Below are 19,149 nucleotides of genomic sequence, written 5' to 3'. Positions count from 1 at the left end.
AGTCTCGTGTTGTAGAGCAGCCCACTGTGCATGCGTGGCAAACAAGCATTGTGATAAAGTTTAACCCTCTGTGACCTGTTCTCAAAGGTTGTATGCAGCCGGGGGTGCTGGAACTCGGGAGTCAGGAGCACCCTGGCTTGAAGTAGTAATAATCAAATACATGGTTCACAGTTTTGTACAGTGGCTTTCAGCACCTTATCCCCCTGCCCGCCAATAATTGTTCTAACATCCATCCCTCTGTGCAGTGTTGTAGCCATATTGGTTCCAGGGTATTAAAGAGAGAAGGTGATTTAAGACAGTGGCTGTCAACCTTTCCAGACTACAGTACCCCTTTCAGGAGTTCGATTTGTCTTGTGTATGCCTAAGTTTCACCTCACTTACAAGCTACTTGCTTATAAAATCAGACAAAAATACAGAAGTCTCACAACACAGTATTACTGAAAAATTGCTTACTTTCTCATGACCATATAATTATAAAATAAATTGGAATATAAATATTATACTTAGTGTATAATTTATAGTGTAGTATAAACAAATAATTATATGAAATTTTAGTTTGTACTGATTTTGCTAGTGCTTTTTACGTAGTGTGTTGTACAACTAGGTAACTAGCTAGATGAGTTGATGTACCCTCTGGAAGACCACTGTGTACCCCAGGTTGAGAACTACTGGGTTAAGTAATATCTCTTATTGGTGGGAGAGACAAGCTTTTCAGCTACACAGAACTCTTCTTCGGGTCTGGGAAATAGACTCAAGAGTGTCACAGTTTTATATAAGGGGGAACATATTGTTTAGCATAAATAGAATATATTTCAAGGGACCAATCAAGGTGAAATGGCCTATTAACACATTCCAGTCCTAAGGAGCAAAGGAGGGGGAGGGGAGTGGTAGCTGGGGTGCATTAATGGGTTACAGATTGTTGTAATAAGTAGGGCTGTTGATTAATCACCATTAAATCACATGATTAAATCAAAAATTAATTACAAAAAATTACCAGTAATCTTGATTAATTGTAGGTTTAATTGTACTGTTAAACAATAGAGTATCAATTGAAATTTATTAAATATTTTGGACATTTTTCTGCATTTTCATATATTCTTGTGTTGTAATTGAAATCAAAGTGCACATTATTTTTATTACAAATATTTGCACTGTAGAAATGATAAACAAGAAATAGTATCTTTCAGTTCACCTCATACAAGTTCTGTAGTGCAATCTTTGTCATGAAAGTGCAACTTACAAATGTAGATTTTGATTTGTTACATAACTGCACTCAAAATTAAAACAATGTAAAACTTCAGAGCCTACAAGTGCACTTAGTCCTACTTCTTGTTCAGCCAATCACTAAGACAAACAAGTTTACATTTACAAGAGATAATGCTGCCCTCTTTTTATTTACAATGTCACCAGAAAATGAGAACAGGCATTTGCATGGCACTCTCGTAGCTGGCATTGCAAGGTATTTACATGCCAGATATGCTAAACATTTGTATACCACTTCGTCCTTTGGCCACCATTCCAGAGGACATGGATCCCTGCTGCTGATGTTGTTAAATAATGTGTTAATTAAATTTGTGACTGAACTCCTTGGGGGGGAATTTTATGTCGCCTGCTCTGTTTTACCTGCATTCTGCCATATATTTCATGTTATAGCAGTCTTGGATGATGACCCAGCACATCTTGTTCGTTTTAAGAACACTTTCACTGCAGATTTGACAAAACACAAAGAAGGTACCAATGTGAGATTTCTAAAGATAGCTACAGCACTAGACCGAAGGTTTAAGAATCTGAAGCGCCTTCCAAAATCTGAGAGGGATGAGTGTGGAGCATGCATTCAGAAGTCTTGAGCAACACTCCGATGTGCAAACTACAGAATCCAAACTACCAAAAAAGAAAATCAACCTTTTGCTGCTGGCATCTGACTCAGATAATGAAAATAGACAAGTGTCAGTCTGCACTACTTTGGATTGTTATCGAGTAGAATACATCATCAGTATGGAAGCATGTCCTCTGGAATGGAGGTTGAGGCATGACAAGACATGAAACTTTGGCGCATCTGGCACATAAATATCTTGCAATGCTGGCTGCAACAGTGCCATGAGAGTGCCTTTTCTCACTTTCAGGTGACATATTAAAGAAGAAACAGGCAGCACTATCTCCTGCAAATGTAAACAAACTTGTTTGTCTGAGTGATTGGTTGAACTTGAAGTAGGACTGAATGGACTTACAGACTTTAAAATTTTACATGGTTTTATTTTTGAATGCAGGTTTTTTGTACATAATTCTACATTTGTAAGTTCAACTTCCATGATAAAGAGATTGCACTACAATACTTGTATTAGGTGATCTGAAAAATATTTCTTTTGTTTTTTACAGTGCAAATACTTGTAATAAAAATTAAATAAAAAGTGAGCACTGAACACTTTGTATTGTGTTGTAATTGAAGTCAGTGTATTTGAAAATGTAGAAAACATCAAAAAATATTTAAATAAATGGTATTCTATTATTAACAGTGCAGTAAATCATGTGATTATTTATAATTGCATGATTAATCACAATTATTTTTTAATCGCTTGACAGCCTTAGTAATAAGCCATAAATGCAGTATCTCCATTCAGTCCAAGATTTTTAGTCTCAAGTGTAGTTATAAATTTAAGTTCCCAGGCTCATGTTTTGAAGGTTGTGCATGTTTCCTTTGAGGGTGAGGACTGATAAATCAGATATAGAGTGACTGCCTTGTGAAAAGAGTTCACCCACAGCTGATGTGATGTTTGTCTTTTATCATTTTCCTGTATGAGTTCATTTGAGATCTTAGCAATTATCTGGTTTCATTCACATAGTTGTTATTGGGCAACTTATCTCTCACAGACAGAAGTTGGGCCAATACAAGCTATTTCCTATTCATCCACCTTCTCGCTCTCTGAGTTCTTAATGGCACATTTGGGTCAAAAATTTCACAAGTCATCATTAACATGAAAAAAGATGTCCAATTCTCCACTGTTACTACTGTTACAGTTTCTTTTATGGTAGGAGTACTGATTTTAAACAGTGTGCTGTCTAGACTTGCTCTGAGTAGATTTAGATGACATGAGGCTGGTCAACATCTGTGCTCCTATGACATTTACCATTGGAGCTGCTGCAACCATAGCAAGAGTGGGAAGTTAAAAACAGCTAGTGAAGCCCTGGGCCCTTCTTGTCAGAGCACCATTTAATTTAATGGTTAATGTTCATTGCTCTGAAAATAAGGATGTGTTTTGGGCTGGGAAGAGGAAACTAGGAACACCAGGAAATGTTGGGCTTTGTGTTTAGGTATAAACTTTTACTGTCTTGGTCTGTTTTCTTTGTAAAAAGATGTGTGATGTTACATAGTTACCTGAGATATCTATCTTGACATAAAGGTTGAGCAGAAACAAGCCACTGGTAGATTCCACCTTGACAGTGTTGCTCTTGAGGAGCGACAATTCCCTGTCCCCCCAACCTGGGTTGACCTCCACTACAAACAGCGGCAGATTAGCCACTGGGGTCCATGCCCAGGGGCCCCAGCCAATTGGGGGCCCCTGGAAAATGGAGTGCATCCACCCACTCCACCTGGCACTCTTGCCAGGGAGCAGGGTTGGGGTACTGGGGCATTCTCCTGTCCGCATGCCCTGACCCTGCTCCCCAGCAGGGAGGACTGCAGGTGGAAGGAGTGGGGAGGGGCCCCCACTTGCTCTGGCCCAGAGCCCCAGAAAACTGTAATCCACCTCTGGCTACAGAGAGGTAAAAATTAGTGTCTTGTCTCCACTAGAATTTTGTACCTAGGTAGGTGCCTATCTCAGTGTGAAAACTACACACTTTTGCAGAGAAGACAAAGCCTTGATGGGCCAAAGTTGGGCTTTCCAATGGCGTTAGTTTAACATAATAGCAATATAATGGCGAGGCTAAAGCACGTACTCAGCTAAGGCCGTGGAGCTGCTCAGGAATGTGCCGCTAACGTGACTGAACTCCGCGGCTGGAAAACAAGCCCCTGGAGCTCCGCGGAGAGGGGCCAGAGACAGACCCTCCGCCGCTCTCCCCGTTCGTCTCACATCCCCCAGCCCCAGCCTGAGGCCGCTTCACTTTCTTGCTCGGCCTCTGGGGGGAGCCGGGCGGCGCCTCCTCACAGTTACCCGCGTGGGCCGGGGATCAGAGCCGCCGCTCTCCCGCCCCAGGGAGGGGCCCGAGTCCGGCCAGGGGCCGCCCCGCAGGCGCTTCAACCCCTCGCGTCCGGCGCGGGAGCAGCGCCAGTCCCGCTCTCGGGAGCCATCTTGCGAGCGAGGTCGCGCTGCCTAGACGGCGGAGCCGGCTGCAGCGGCGGCCGGGTGACGGCCTGTCCGCCTCCCCCTCCGTGCGGGGCGGGGTTGATGGGGCCCCCGGAGCCGGGGCGCTGCGGGGGGAGGCCGGGCTGGCGGTGACTCTCCGCCCGCCGGACAGAGCAGTAGCCGCTCCCAGCAGGCGGCCGGACTCCGGGGGGGCGGTCATGGCGGCCGAGCCGCAGAAGAAGCCGCACCTGTCGGCCCTGGTGGGACACACCAACGGGCTCACCAAGCCCGCCTCGCTGGCGGCAGCCGCGGGAGCCCGGGCCGGGGGCGCCGCCGCCGCCGCCACCTCCAAGAAGCTCGTGATCAAGAACTTCAGAGGTGGGCCGGGTCCGGGGGCGCGGGCCGGGGGCGAGCGGGTCCCCAGCGCCTGGCGGCGGCTCGAAGTGTCCCGTGTTTGGTCCCAGACCCGGTCCCGGTCCCGACCCATCCTGCTGACCGCAGCCAGTGACCCCCCCCCCCGGCTTTTTCCTGACCTGACTTTACTTTGCTCCTGGCCCTGCTGCCCCCGCCCCTTCCCCGGAGAGGGAGGCCACTGGGCCCGGCTGGGAGGTACTGCGAACAGTGACGGGCAGGACAAGTGGGGAGCGGCCGCCTGAGGACCCTGCCCTGTGGGGATGGGGTGGGGGTCAGTGTAGCCTCCGGGTCGCTCTCCAGGGGCCTGTGGTGCACCCTACACCCCAGGAGGGCAGCCCCTGCCCAGCCGCCAGCGCCGCTCCACTGGTCATGTGGTGTGGGGTCTGCTCCAGTTCCTTTCTCACCAAGAGATACGTGCCAGGCTGGGTTTGATCTGGAAAGGGACTGTGGAAAGGCCTTAACTCGGCTAACTTGCTCTCAGTGCCTCCGTCAACAGCTATAAGGGCCCTTACTCAGTTAGCCTGTTCACTGTGTATAGCCAGTCACTTTTCTGGCAAACGGCCCTGATCCTCCAGCCGCAAGGAAGTTGATTCGGCTTACTTACAGATATGAAGTTCTGAGCACAGGGGCCCTAGTGTAGCTCTCATCTGCAGGTCTCAAAGGCAGGCCAGTATTACTGGGGTGCTGATGATGGAAACCATGTATTTGGTGTTTGTTGTTACTTCAAGCGAGGGATGCAGCAGCATCCCCAGCACCTTTAGTTTCAGCACCACTGTTTTAGAGATAGGGGAAATGAGGCATAAAAAAGTGTAGTGATTTGTCCATGGTCATGCAGCACATCAGTGGTGTATTTGGCAGCAGACCCCAACTCCCCTGTCTAACCAGTCCTGTGTCTGGCATCTGTACTGCCTTAGTATTCCCTTTCCTCATCTCAGCTAAGTGATGCAGTTTCTATATAATAACAGTTTGTGTTGTAGTCTTTCTAATGTTTCAGTTAACATCATGTTCTGTAATAAAATATGTTATGTGTAAAGTTGTATTAGACACTGTAGTCAGAGATAATGTACGTCAATGGTTTGGTGGTCAGTTACTCTTTAAAGAATATATAGAAACACTATCTATACTAGATTTATTTAAAACTAGAGTAGTGTCAAAGATATTGCAGGTATCAGAGGGGTAGCCGTGTTAGTCTGGATCTGTAAAAGCAGCAGAGAATCCTGTGGCACCTTATAGACTAACAGACGTTTTGGAGCGTGAACGGGCGTCTGACGAAGTGGGTATTCACCCACGAAAGCTCACACTCCAAAACATCTGTTAGTCTATAAGGTGCCACAGGATTCTCTGCTGCTTTTAAAGATATTGCAGTAGACCACATTAGTTTGCTAGTGTTTGGAATGTTTAAGTTTGATTAAATAATAATAAAAAAAACCCCTTAAATTGCAACACCTATTTCTTGAGTGCATTCTGAGGTAGTATCTTTGCACATGTTTTACAAATTTTGTCCAGGATCATGCAAGCTGCTCTGTCTGGGCAAATGTTTTAGTAGGGATTTGTGCTTGTGAAGAGGGGCAGCCCATGTGAAGCTTCTTGCAGGAGCAGGGCCTTTGTATGCCATGATTCAGAGATAAAAATGGCACTTAGTGGCTTTTGCCATATTATAAGGTATTACAAATATTCCTTTATTTTTAAAAAAAATATTTCAAGCTTAAAGTGTGAAAGTGGAATCCAATGTGTCTTTCCCTTTGTTAAATTATTTCAAAAGTATTTTAAAAGATACAGCTATAAGTAATCTTGTATTGCAGGTTCAGTTTCTACTTACTTGTATCTGGTTTTACAGAAAGACCTAAACTGCCTGATAATTACACACAGGACACATGGCAGAAGCTTGATGAAGCAGTGAGAGCTATACAAAGTAGCACCTCCATTAAATACAACCTTGAAGAGCTCTATCAGGTAAGAGTTAAGGTTTTGTGGGTTTTGTTTTGGTTGTTTGTTTTAAACTAGGAAAGTGGTAGAGCAGGGGTAGGCAACCTATGACACGTGCGCCAAAGGCGGCACGTGAGCTGATTTTCAGCATCACTCACACTGCCTGGGTCCCGGCCTCCAATCCGGGGGGCTCTGCATTTTAATTTAATTTAAGTGAAGCTTTTTAAACATTCTAAAAACCTTATGTACTTTACATACAACAATAGTTTAGTTATATATGCTAGACTTACAGAAAGAGACCTTCTAAAAATGTTAAAATGCATTACTGGTACGCAAAACCTTAAATTAGACTGAATAAATGAAGACTCGGCACACCACTTCTGAAAGGTTGCCGACCCCTGCGGTAGAGCATAATACTGATTGCTTTGGGATTTTCATTGTCATAAATATGTAAATAGGATTTTTGTGTTTGTAATCTATATCATCTGGCTACTGATTAGGTCAGTATTCTGTTCCTAATGTATGTTTGCCGTTTTCTGGATCAGTGGCTCCCCAAATGTTGTCCTTGGAAACTTTCTGATGGTCCATGGAGAGAGAGCTAGCAGGATTGGGGCCTGTGATAAATGAAAAGAGGAAGGAGTACCTTCCTTTTATGGACACCCAGCCAGCCAGTTAGCTATAAAATCCCTCTTAGTAGCTGTTCTCTACTTTCTTTACCTGTAAACGGTTAAAAAGTCCCTCTGCAATACATAGGTAAAAGGAAAGGAGTGGGTACCTGACCAAAAGAGCCCACAGAAAGGCTAAAACTTCTTAAAACTGGGGAAAAAACTTCCCCTTTAAAACTGGGGAAAAAACTTCCCCTTGATCTGTCTGTCTGTTGCTCTCTGGAGAGAGGGAACAGAGTAACTATGCTGTAAGAAGCTTTGGGTCAGGTATGAAAAATCACCTGACTCATACCTTGCAACTATTCACTTGAAACCCCCAGATATGTAAGTAGATAAGGAAACGTTTAGGAAGACACAATTAGGTTTCTCTCTTTTTATTTCTTTATGGCTTGTGAACTCCTCTGTGCTAACCTCAGATGCTTTTGTTTTGCTTGTAACCTTTAAGCTGGACCTCAAGAAGGTTATTCTTGATTCTTGATTCTTTTTTTTTTTTTAAATCTAGCAATAGCGTACGTTTCTAAATTTATTTTCTTTCTTTTTGTTTTTAATAAATTTTATCTTTTTAAAAAACAGGATTGGATTTTGTGTCCTAAGAGGTTTGTGCACATGTTGTTTAGTTAGCTGGTGACGACATCTGTTTTCCTTTGTTTTCTTTCTCAGTTTTCCCCAGATTGTGGGGAGGGGAGGGCTTGAGGGTACCCCACAGGAAGAAATTCCTGAGTGTGCCTTCCTGGGTTCTCAAAGAAGTTTTGCACTTAGGTGGTGGTAGCATCTATCCATCCAAGGTCAGAGAAAAGCTGTAACCTTCGAAGTTTAATACAAGCCTGGAGTGGCCAGTATTAATTTTTAGAGTCCTTGCGGGCCCTCACCTTCTGCCCTCTAAATGCCAGAGTGGGGAATCAGCCTCAACAGGGCCATCTAACTAGCTAGTCATGTTGAGGACTGTGGAAGATGCATTTTAGCAGGGGTCAGAATGAGGGAAAGAGAGGCGAATAAGTGGTCATACTCTCCCAAACTCTGCTGGTTCTGGATGCTGAAATGGAATGTTACACTCACTAGATTACGCAGATACTCATAGTGTAATTGGTTCTCTACCTTGCATGATTTGGTCTGCAATGAAATAGTTAACAATGTTATAATATTCATTATCACAGTTAAGCTTCAGAGTCAACAGCCCTGGTTCAGACCTGGGTGGGCAACAACACATTTATTATATTTACATGACAGTTAGAGACTTTAAAACTCTTATTTAAGATAATGAAAGAACATTCCATGAAGGGGTAAAGGACATATCCATGACTCGTTTCCTTCTTTCTTCCCTTTCTATTTTGTTTTTAAATATGGTCAGTTTTCAGTTGTTTTCCTCAATATTCTTTTTTATAGCTTGTGTTTCTTATGGCACATAGAATAAGAATATTTATAAATTTCAGTAACTGCAGCATTGCAAAATACACAAAATGTGTTTTCCCTAGTCCTGCAAGATGCGTCACCTCTGTGTGCAACTGAAATGAGTGAGTTTCTTCATGGCCATGCATGGAACTCCATTGCTAGAGCCCTGTGAGGATGCAAAACTTGTATCCGAATCCAATTTACAAATATGGTCTGCAGACATCTGCATCCACATCCATGGATATAAAGCAGATATCGTTGTTTTTGCACACCTTTACTTGTTGCAGTATTGGGGCCTAAGAAATTGTATATCCCCAGAAGTGATCTGAGTTTCATTGGAGTTCTGTGGTGGATTTGGGGTCATTAGCAGAGAGCGTGCTGGGAGTTAGCAGTCTGAATTGGATGTGAATGTTAAAGACCTAAAAATAATAATTATTGGTAAAGTCTTGATTGCCCTTTTCATCCTGATCCTGTGGGGGCATTTAATGTACAATTCTAAAAATACTTTCTTTTTTTATTCAGTACTACCTTTAAAATAAAGGGATGTAGCTTGTTCTTTTAAATAGACAACTTGACTTGTATTATTTACATTCTGGGCATTGTAAGACAGCAATATTCCAATTGAATAACACTTATCCCTATTTAAGGGTTTTAAGCTCAAGGCTGAAAAATCATAACTATTTTTTGTGCATTCTTATTTGAAAAAAGTCCAGATGTTTGTAGTTTTGTTTGACTTGTTTTCAAAGTTTGAGATGAGATTATAGTAGCATGAGCATGAAATTATCAAGGCCCGAACAAGAATTTTGGTGGATGGGAAGGAAGGGAAGGGATGGGATGGATTTTTGGATACATCATAAAAGAAAAAGCAAGGAAATTGCCAGTTCACTTGTTTTCATGCTAATTTGCAAAACTTAATTCATAATGGCAATTCATTAATTCATAACATCTTCCAGTCATCAGTGCTAATTAACATGGTTCCACTGTATGTTTCTGTGCACACTTATTTGTTCACCTAGAGAAGGAGAGAGAAGATAATTCAGGCTTGACTAGAAATATGGTTACAGATCATTTTAACTGCCTTGTGTTGTATATGAAATCATGCACAGGGAGGAACCTGTGTGTATAGATTCTCTTTACCCTCTGATCTTTGTGGTCTTTATTCATCATTATGAAAGGAGGCCAGCAGGCCTGCAGAAACCCATGTGTAAAGTAGGTTGGTCTGCCACATAACCAAAAGCTATAATAATCTGTCATTTCCCATGTTGTTGTTGATTACTGTAAATAATTACTGGTGAGTAAAATCTAATTAAAATAATTGAGTTTTGAAATTTGGGAAGAATTTGCAATAATGATACCTAAGCCTACAGTGCTTGCTAAAATATTTAGCTTGGAGATTTTTGAAAAAAGTAGTGGTTTGTAGAAATAATAGTTGTGCCATATCTGAAGTCTCACTCTTCTTCACCGATCTGAGCCTTCAGCTAAGCTAAAAGTAAAAATAAACAGAGCAATACTTTTCAAATGCTTTGTAATTCCTTTCCTCCAGGGCTGCTGATTTCCTAATATAGGATCATAGACATGTAGGGCTGGAGGGACTTTGAGTCTTCTAGTCCATTTCCTCTTCTCCTCTCTTCCCCTCTGTCCCTGCCCCACGGTAATGCAGGGTCAAGTATACCTATACCATCCCTGACAGGTGTTTTTCTAACCTGTTCTTAAAAACCCGTCATTGGTTCATCTATGGGCGTTTGAATAGCAGTGCTTACCAAAGTGCTGCACTGTAAATCCTGTGTGGATGCCATGTGCACAAACTAAAAGGTTCCTAGTTTGTATTAACATAGTCCAAATTGCATGGTAATGTAGACAAGCACTATAATTCTATAATAGAAAATAACCAGTCCTAGGGTGAAGGCATTACAAAGCATTTGATAAAACATAGCTTTGTTTATTTTTATGTATGATGCACTAGAGAGGAAATGCACTGCTACTTCCACTGGCGATGATTTATCTTCTGGCTCCAGTGGATTCATTGTATTCTCTTTTCCCTTTGTGACATACTCAGGGTGCAGTCTAGACTGATGAGTAGCTGTGTCACTCCTGTTCTCTTACCTGGGGTGCCCTTTACACTGCTTTGCTACTTAGTCTCCAGTCTGGACTGCTCACAAACAGCCTCCAGCATGTAAGTTACTCCCAGCTATGTCCATGTGTGAGCTGTAGCTAGATAGCCACACTGTGTGTCTGACCAGTAAGGTGAGCGTAACTCACTCCCAGTCTTAGATTTTCCCTCAGAAATATATGTCCTGTACTGTCCATTCCTCTCCAGGACAATACAAGTAAGTACAAGTCCATTATTTCTTTAAGATAGTAATATGCCAGCTTATTATTTCAAATAGTTCTTCAGACACTACAATTTAAATGCACTGGATTGGATAAAGCAGTAAAACAAATGTATTAACTACAAAGGGAGATTTTGAGTGAGCACAAGTGAGCGTAATAGTCAGAAATGGTTACAAGAAAAATAAAGATAAAACACAACTGATGCCTAGCTTCACAAACTATGGTAAATTTGAAGCAATGTTTTCTCACCACGTGTTTTCAGTAGTCTTTCTGATCAAGCCTCTTAGGTCAGAACCCCTTGGTTAGCTGCCCCTTTCTATAGTTCTGTCCCCCCTTTGAGAAGCATTTCCAGCTGGGAGCAAGACGACGGGCAGTCTGTGTGGGCGGGAACTCTGTGCTGTTTCTTGGCTAAGATGTAGATTTTTCTTTTTTCTGCTGCTCCCTTTCTTGCCAAAGAGTGCCCACTTAGCAGGTAATGGTCCATCATCTTTGTTTACACCTGGCTGAAGCACCAGCTTGTGATCTGTTTCTGAGGAATTGGATTGGCCAATCCCCAGACTTCTCTGGAAAACATACTTTTAGTCACAATCTCGGCTTGTTTATAACTTCACATATAACCCTGCTATGTGCATTTTACTATGATATTATTGATCAGCAAATTAGGAATTTTTAAATGACATCTCACAAGGTGTTGTTTGTACAAAGATTATTACAGTAGTATGTAGGGTGTGGACACAGATGTAAATTCTGTCACACCTTTGCATTTCTTTTGTGAATAAAAGCTGCTTACAGACATTATAGAGCCGTGAAATCCATGTGATGCAGTAGCTTCTGAGTTTTAATTTAAAAAGGCTCAGGGTTTATTTATGCTCGAAATGCTATGGCACCACTGTAGCACTTCAGTGTAGACACTACCTACGTCAATGGGAGGAGTTCTCCTTTCAGCCTAGATAATCCACTTCTGCATGAGGTGGTAGCACTAGGTCGATGGAAGAATTCCTCCACTCATCTACCTATCTATCAAAGGATTAGTTCAATTTAATTATGTTGCTCAGGGGTATGGATTTTTCATGCCCCTGAGCAACATAAATGGATTGACCTAACTTTCTAGGGTAGGCCAGCCCTAACTTTTCCATCTGAAACAAGTCATTTACTTTAGGCTTAGTAAAACCAGTCTTTCAGCCTGTCTACATGGGGACATTAGGGAAAGTAAATCTTAATTCAGACCTTTAGTTAATTCAAAGTGGATTAGTTAAACTGCATGAAGCCCCTCTATGGACACTCTTAGAATTAAAGTAGCCTTATTCAACAACTAACTCCAAGAGAGTTTGCAGCTGAGAATCCCAAGTGGAGGGAGGAACCTCTCTGCTACCTAGAATTAGGCTCCAGATTCCCTGAGGGGGGCAGGGTTAAGGACACAATCCTCTCTTTTGCATCTCCCATTGGCTAGCTTACATGGGGAGCCACTTACCATGCTTGCTTCGCTGAATCCCATTCATTGTACAGGGAATCTAGGCACTTAACCCAGGCTTTTGAATCCCAGTGATTTTCTAGGCGTCTACAAGTTAAGCATCACCAAGCCTACATTTCTTTGTGAATCTAGCCCACAGTGTCCATGCTGATTCTTTTAAATCTATTGGCAGCATTTAGTGCAGCTGACCATGAGGGATTGCTGGTAGGTGGGGTTGCTCTTGAGAGCCCTCCTTCTCTTCTCTTTTTTTTCTGTTGGAGGACTCGGCATATAATACTTGTATCGTGAATCTTGGGGTTCTAGTCTGTCATCCTGCTCAATACAGTAGAACCCCGATTAAATGGCTCTCCATATTTACTGAACAACCAGGAGTCCAGGGCCGGAAGCGGGTGATCTCTCCTGTGGCCATTTGATGGTGCTGCAGCATTGCATTTTCCCATTCTCCAATTTATCTGGGGTTTTGATTATCTGATCTGGTCCCGGTCCCAATTAAACTGGATAAACAGGGGTCCACTGTATATATGTGAGGCAACGTGGATTGCATTACAGTACAGACCTGTTGATGTGTGAATCCGCTTAATGCACGGTAGTGCCATGCCTCCCAGTGCTACCTATTTAACACGTGAGACTCGTTAACACGTGGTACAGGAAGTAGCTATGTACCACTACAGATTTGCTTACTAACTCACTGACATAGAAATTGACAGGAAATGCGGAGTGGAAACATGTTGTACATCTTTACCGCCAACGGGAGGGAGAGAGGAGGGAAGGGTCAGCAACGTTAAAGCGCTGCCACAGCAGCGCTTTAACATTGCTGACCCTTTCTCTCCCATCTCATTGGTGGCCTACCAGCAGGGCTGCCGATGGGGGAGGCAAAAAGGGCCGGGACATTAAAACTCAGCTGCAGCATTGCTTTAAGGATGGTCCTTTGCCGCGGCAGTGCTGGGCCACCGATGGGGGGGCACAGCAACATTAAAGCGCTGCTGCAGCAAAGGACCTTGCAGTGCTTTAAGGTCGCTGCCCCTTTTGCCCCCCCTCCCCCAGCTGCCAATGGGCCAGGTGGGCAAAGGGAGCAGCTGCCCCGGGGCCGATGATTTAAAAGGGCCTGGGGCTCCGGACGCTGCTACTGAAACAGTGGCGTCCAGAGCCCCAAGCCCTTTAAATTGCCACAGGAACCCCGGAGGGCACGGACCAGGTGGCCTAGAAGGGCTGGCTGGTGGATGCTGACCCTTAGCCCCGCCCCTTCCATCCAAGGCCCCGCCCTTTCTGGGGGCCAGAGCCGCCCCCTCCCCTTACCGGTAAGTGTCCTGAGTTACTTTCACACCTATGTAGTAGTAGTAATGGTTTTTATTGGATTACACATTTGAATTTATATTCTTGCAAAACACTGTTAACAGATAGGCCTGCAGTATTTGGGACGCTGTGAATACGTATGTCATCCTAGATAATTATACGTTTGTATACAGTATAGATATCTTAGGATATTTCAGCATGGCCTTGTTAACACGCGGTCGTGACGGCTTGACTCCCAACATCTGCATGTAAACAGGTTTGTACTGTATCTTTATTGGGCAAGTGACACCAATTGTATATCTCTGTTTGTTCATTTCCAGAAGATAACTAAGCAGCATTCTGGCTACAGAATGTCTAATGCAGAAAACATGTTTGGAGGAAATAAAAGTAATTCCCTTTCCTCGTGATGGAAATAATTAGTGTGCCATTTGTCACTGATGCTTGTTACTTGGTGCTCTTGTCAGACCCACAGTTGCTTCTGAATGTTCAGGTATCAGCAGTGGTCCAACATATTTTTCCTTGAAACCATGCTTGGCAAAGAGAGTGTGATCATTCTTGAATATGAAGCTCCCCTTGGTTATCCACCCCAATGTCACTTCCAAATGTGGTCATTGCAGAGCACTCTACTTACGTCTAAATAAGCCTGTTCAGAATATGGCTGCTGAGTTGGAGTGCTTCCTTTGGGGAGCACAATGCACTTGTGCTTCACGTACTGCACTGGTTACCAGTTTATTTGAGTGAAATTCTAAGGGTAGTTTTGCCGAGTTCCCAAACAATATAGTTAGTTAACGGTTAAGGATGACAGGTAGTACTTCAAACAAAACTTACTATTATAGACCCGTTATTAAAAACTATGGGTACGTTCAGATAAGTGCATAATTCTGCAGCAAGGTTCATACCACTGATTAACACACCTACAGAATTTTTGTCTGAGTAACAACAACATTAATTCTTCCTCTTAGAGCTACCACCCTCCAGTCTTTACTTTTTTACCTGACCCTGAGAACCCTCATTTGTGTGATTAATGGTTTGCAGGATCAGGCCCCTGTATTGAATGATTTGTGTTATGAGATGAAGAACTCTCTCTCTAAAGTCTCTCTTGATGGTTGTAGGCATATATAATTTTAAAGTAGAATCATGCTGATACAGTAACTATACTGGTACTATTTTCCCTTCACTGTGCTTGTCATAAGAGGTTTACATAGTCTACAGTGTCTGTAAGATGAAAACTTAAACTTTGAGTGTTCTAGACCTAGGAGGCATACACATTTGGATACAATAGATCTTTATTTAATGATGCTTGTATGCATGTCATATCACTTGGTAACAGTGCTTACTTAACAATGGTGCTTTTTGTGTCTGTGTATGTTGAGGTTATAATCTTATTAAGGAATGGAAAATGATGGCTTTTTCTGTGCTGTTGGTCCAATTAGAAAATTTGTAAAATATGCATTTTTTTTCAGAGGCCTGTGCGTGGAAGTAAAGTAGTTGCTCCATTACTGCCCAGCAATCAGTTACTCCTGAGGGAATTCTGCACCTAAAAATTCTGCGCACAATATTTTAAAATTCTGCAAAATTCTGTGTATTTTGTTTGTCAAAACACAATATCATCACACCATTTTCAATTATTTGCTGACATTTATTTTGAAATAAATTACCAACATAACTGAAAGTGGTGTGATTATATTGTTGTTGTGTTTGAGTTATTTTGACAATTAAAATATGCAGAATTTTGCAGAATTTTAAAATTTTAAATTTGTCGGTGCAGAATTTCCTCGAATACCAGAGTTCTGTGTGGCACAATCTGGGTATGGGCAGCTTGTGGGGGGTCTGGGTGCAGTGGGAAATCTGGATGCACAGGGGCTTGGTGCAGAGTTCTGGGTGCAAGGGGAGTGGGACTTGGCAGGGGAGTCCAGGTGAACGTGGTTAGGGCTCAGTGGGGTTGGGTGGGGGGAGTGGGGCTTGGTAGGGTAGGGGGTCAGGGTGCAGCTGGTTTGGGCTCAGTGGAGTCGTGGTCTGGGTGTGGGGGGCTCCTGATGCAGGGGGTGAGGTTCAATGGGGGGGGGGTTGGGTGGCTCAGTGGGGGTGTTCTGGGTACAGGGGGATCTTGATGCAAGGGGAGCTTGACACGGGGGGCGGGTTCTGGGTGTGGGGAGCTCCCGATTTAGGGAGATGAGGTTTGTGAGGGTTGGAGTTTGGATGGAGGGGGGACTCAGTGGGGAGTTCTGGGTGCAGGGATGTTCCTTGGTGCATGGGTGGAGGGAGGGGCCACTGTACAACAGGGGTCGGCGACCTATGGTACGCGTGCCACGTTTGGCATGCAAGCCGATTTTGCCTGGCACGCTGCTGCCAGCTGGGGTCCTGGCCGCCGTCCCTGCTCAGTGCACAGTTGGCAGAGTGAACAGAACCCCAGGCCGGCAGGAGGCTGAGTGGGGCCAGCGGCAGCGGCAGGGAGCCCAGACTGGCGGCAGGCGCGCCCCCCGGCTCCCCCTCACCATGCTTGAGTTCTGCAGCTCTCGGGAGTGTGAGCTGCCAGGGTGTGGGGCCCTGAGCCTGCTGTGGGAGGGGCGGCAGCGGCTCTCACTTCCGGGAGCCGCAGAGCCTGAACATGGCGAGGGGGCAGCTGGGGGGCACACGGGGACCGCTGCCTGCATGCATCCACTGCAGGAGCCTCTCCCTCCCATGGGGGGGGGCACCGGGCCACAGCCTGGGCAGGCGTCCCTCCCGGCTCCCCCCCTCACCCCGCTTGGGTTCTGCGGCTCTTGGAAGTGTGAGCTGCTGCCGCTGCCCCCACCCCCCACAGCTTCCCCTCTCAGCTCTCCCCCTCTCGCTGCCTCAGCACTCTACGTGGAGTTTTGCCTCCACGTGTAGGCAGTGTCTGACCGGCATGGGCATGGTAAAGGGAGTCCCAGGGAGGAGGGGGAGGGTTGGATGGGTTGGGAGTTCTGGGGGTCCTGTCAGGTTGTGGGGACTGGTTGGATGGGGCGTGGTAGTCCCTGGGAGTCTGTCTGGGGGCGGGGGTGTGGATAAGGGTTGGGGCAGTCAAGGGACAGGTAGGGAGTATGGTCCTAGGGGGGCAGTTAGGGTAGCGGGGGTCTCAGGAGGGGGCTGTCAGGGGACAAAGAGCAGGGAGGCTTAGGGAGGGGTGAGGTTCTGGGGGAGCAGTTAGGGGCAGGGGTCCCAGGAAGGGCAGTCAGAGGACAAGGAGCAGGGGCAGAGGGTTGGGGGTTCTGACCAGGGCAATTGGAGTGGGAAGTGGGAGGGAGTGGATGGGGGCAAGGCTAGGGCAGGTCTCTCCCCTCTCTTTTGATAGTTGAAATACGGTAACCCTAGCGAGGGAGGAGCTGGGGGGCACATGGGGGCTGGCGCCCGCATACATCCACTACAGCCTACAGGAGCCCCTGGGGGGGCGCCAGGCCGCAGCCTGGGCAGGGGATGCTGCTGCCTTTGCAGGGCTGCTGCCCCTCTGCACTGCACCAGCTCCTCCATGGCTGGGACTCGCTGTCGCCGCTAGTGGCATACTCTGGCTCTCCCGTGCCTCCGGACAGCAGCTCCTCCGTGCCGAGCTGCTGCAGCGACCTAAGCCCGGCAAAGCCAGTGAGTGGACTCTGGACGGGGGCCCTGGGTGGGGTGGGGAGGGCTTGCGGGGGGGCTGTGCACCCTCCAGGGGAGTTCAAGGGGTGGGGAGGGGGGAACCGGGTCTGGGGAGCAGTCTCTGGGCATGGCTGGCCCCTGGGGTCTATAAAGGCTCGTTGGGATTTGCCCCTCAATGAACCGATGTGCGGGGGGCGGGCGGGGGTGCAAGGTGGAAGTTTCACCTAGGGTGCAAAATATCCTTGCACCGGGGGGTGCGTGCACCCAGGTTAAGAACCACTGCACTAAACTGATAAGATGTGCATTTTAATTTAATTTTAAATGAAGCTTCTTAAACATTTTAAAAAACTTATTTACTTTACATACAAGAGTAATTTATAGACTTAGAGAGAGAGAGACCTTCTAAAAACGTTAAAATGTATTAACTGGCACATGAAACCTTAAATTAGAGTGAATAAATGAAGACTCGACACGCCATTCTGAAAGTTTGCCGACCCCCGCTGTACAGGGACCTGCTCCCCTTTTCCGCCAAGTCCTCCCCTCTCTCCACACTGCAGAGCTTCCTGCAGTCTGGGGAAGTTTCTGGGTCTTGATCTGACCCAGCCCTGGGTGCTCTGTGCAGGGAAGGGGAAAGGGGAATTCTATCTCCTTCTTCCTCCTCCTCCTCCCCCCCCCTACTCTCAGCTGGGACTAACAGCCACCCCCAGAGTCCTCTCCCCCCACAGTGATTTACCTGTCCTCGGATGCTCGAACAGACATGTCTGAGCTGCCAGGGAGAGGTGAGTGAGCACTGGTGCAGCTTCTTTTTTCTTCCCCACTGTCACTGTGCCATGGGTCACAACTGAGAATACCAAATTCAGGGCAAACTGCTGAGAAATAGCACAGATACACTCCAAAACTAGTGATTATTCTCCCATAAGATACACCAAACCAGTAACAAAAGTAAACGTGTGTTTCACCACACTGGCTAACAAGAAATCAGAAAAGCAGTCTACTTAAGTATTTCAGTCCTGAATTCAACACCCAGACAGTGGACTTAAAGATGAATGGTTCTTTAAAGCCAGTTTCGTCAAACAAAAGGGTTGTTCTGATCCCAAAGGACCAGCCACATACCCAGGTCAATATACAACTTGGATCTTACCCAGTAATCACGCTGTTGCCAATCCTTTAGTATCTAAAATCTAAAGGTTTATTTATCAAATGAAAGAAAGATGAGAGTTAAAATTGATTAAAGGAATCAAATACATACAACAGTTGCAAAGTTCTTGGATCAGGCTTGTAGCAGTGATGGAATAAACTGCTGGTTTGTTAAGTCTCTGGTTGCTTCCAAATCATTGGAAGGACCTCAGTCCCTTGGTTAGAATGCTCCCATTAATATAAGTTCATAGTCTAGAGGTTTGAGCAGGAAAGAGACAAAATTGAGATGTTTCCAGCACCTTTTATAGCAGAGGTGGGCAAACTATGCCCTGGGGGGCCATATCCGGCCCTCCAGCCTGTTTAGTCCAGCCCTCGAGTTCCGGCTTGGGAGCGGGATCTGGGGCTTGCCCTGCTCCTGCGCTCCAGCCGAGGAGCGGTGTCAGAGACTGCTCCATGCGTGCGTGCCAAGGCTCTTGGAAGCAGCAGCATGTCCCTCCTCTGGTTCCTATGTTTAGGGGTAGCCAGGGGGCTCCATGTGCTGCCCTCACACCAAGTGCCACCCCCGCAACTCCTATTGGCCGGGAACTGCGGCTAATGGGAACTGCAGGGACAGCATCTGCAGACAGGGCAGTTTGTGGAGCCACTTGGC

The 19,149-nt window shown here is 45.5% G+C and overlaps 1 protein-coding gene across 2 annotated transcripts in view; it reads left to right on the top strand.

The window, feature by feature from the left end:
• The first annotated feature begins 4,321 nt into the window (after positions 1-4,321).
• The window catches only part of CUL4A (cullin 4A), an 87,178-nt gene continuing 72,350 nt past the window's right edge, over positions 4,322-19,149 (top strand). Inside the window, exons 1-2 of one of the 2 annotated variants that reach the window (XM_075061467.1) lie at positions 4,322-4,658; positions 6,532-6,647. In XM_075061467.1, coding sequence (XP_074917568.1) covers positions 4,499-4,658; positions 6,532-6,647 — 276 coding nt within the window. In that variant the 5' untranslated portion in view covers positions 4,322-4,498. Of the gene's footprint in view, positions 4,659-6,531; positions 6,648-10,754; positions 10,848-19,149 lie in introns of those variants that run through there. The other variant, XM_075061468.1, reaches the window with a different exon arrangement.

The sequence above is a fragment of the Chelonoidis abingdonii genome, chromosome 1 (assembly GCF_003597395.2).
Source record: "Chelonoidis abingdonii isolate Lonesome George chromosome 1, CheloAbing_2.0, whole genome shotgun sequence".
In the NCBI taxonomy this organism is placed as follows: Eukaryota; Metazoa; Chordata; order Testudines; family Testudinidae; genus Chelonoidis; species Chelonoidis abingdonii.
Note: the sequence above shows the minus strand (reverse complement) of the source record. Positions and strands in the feature narration are given on the sequence as shown.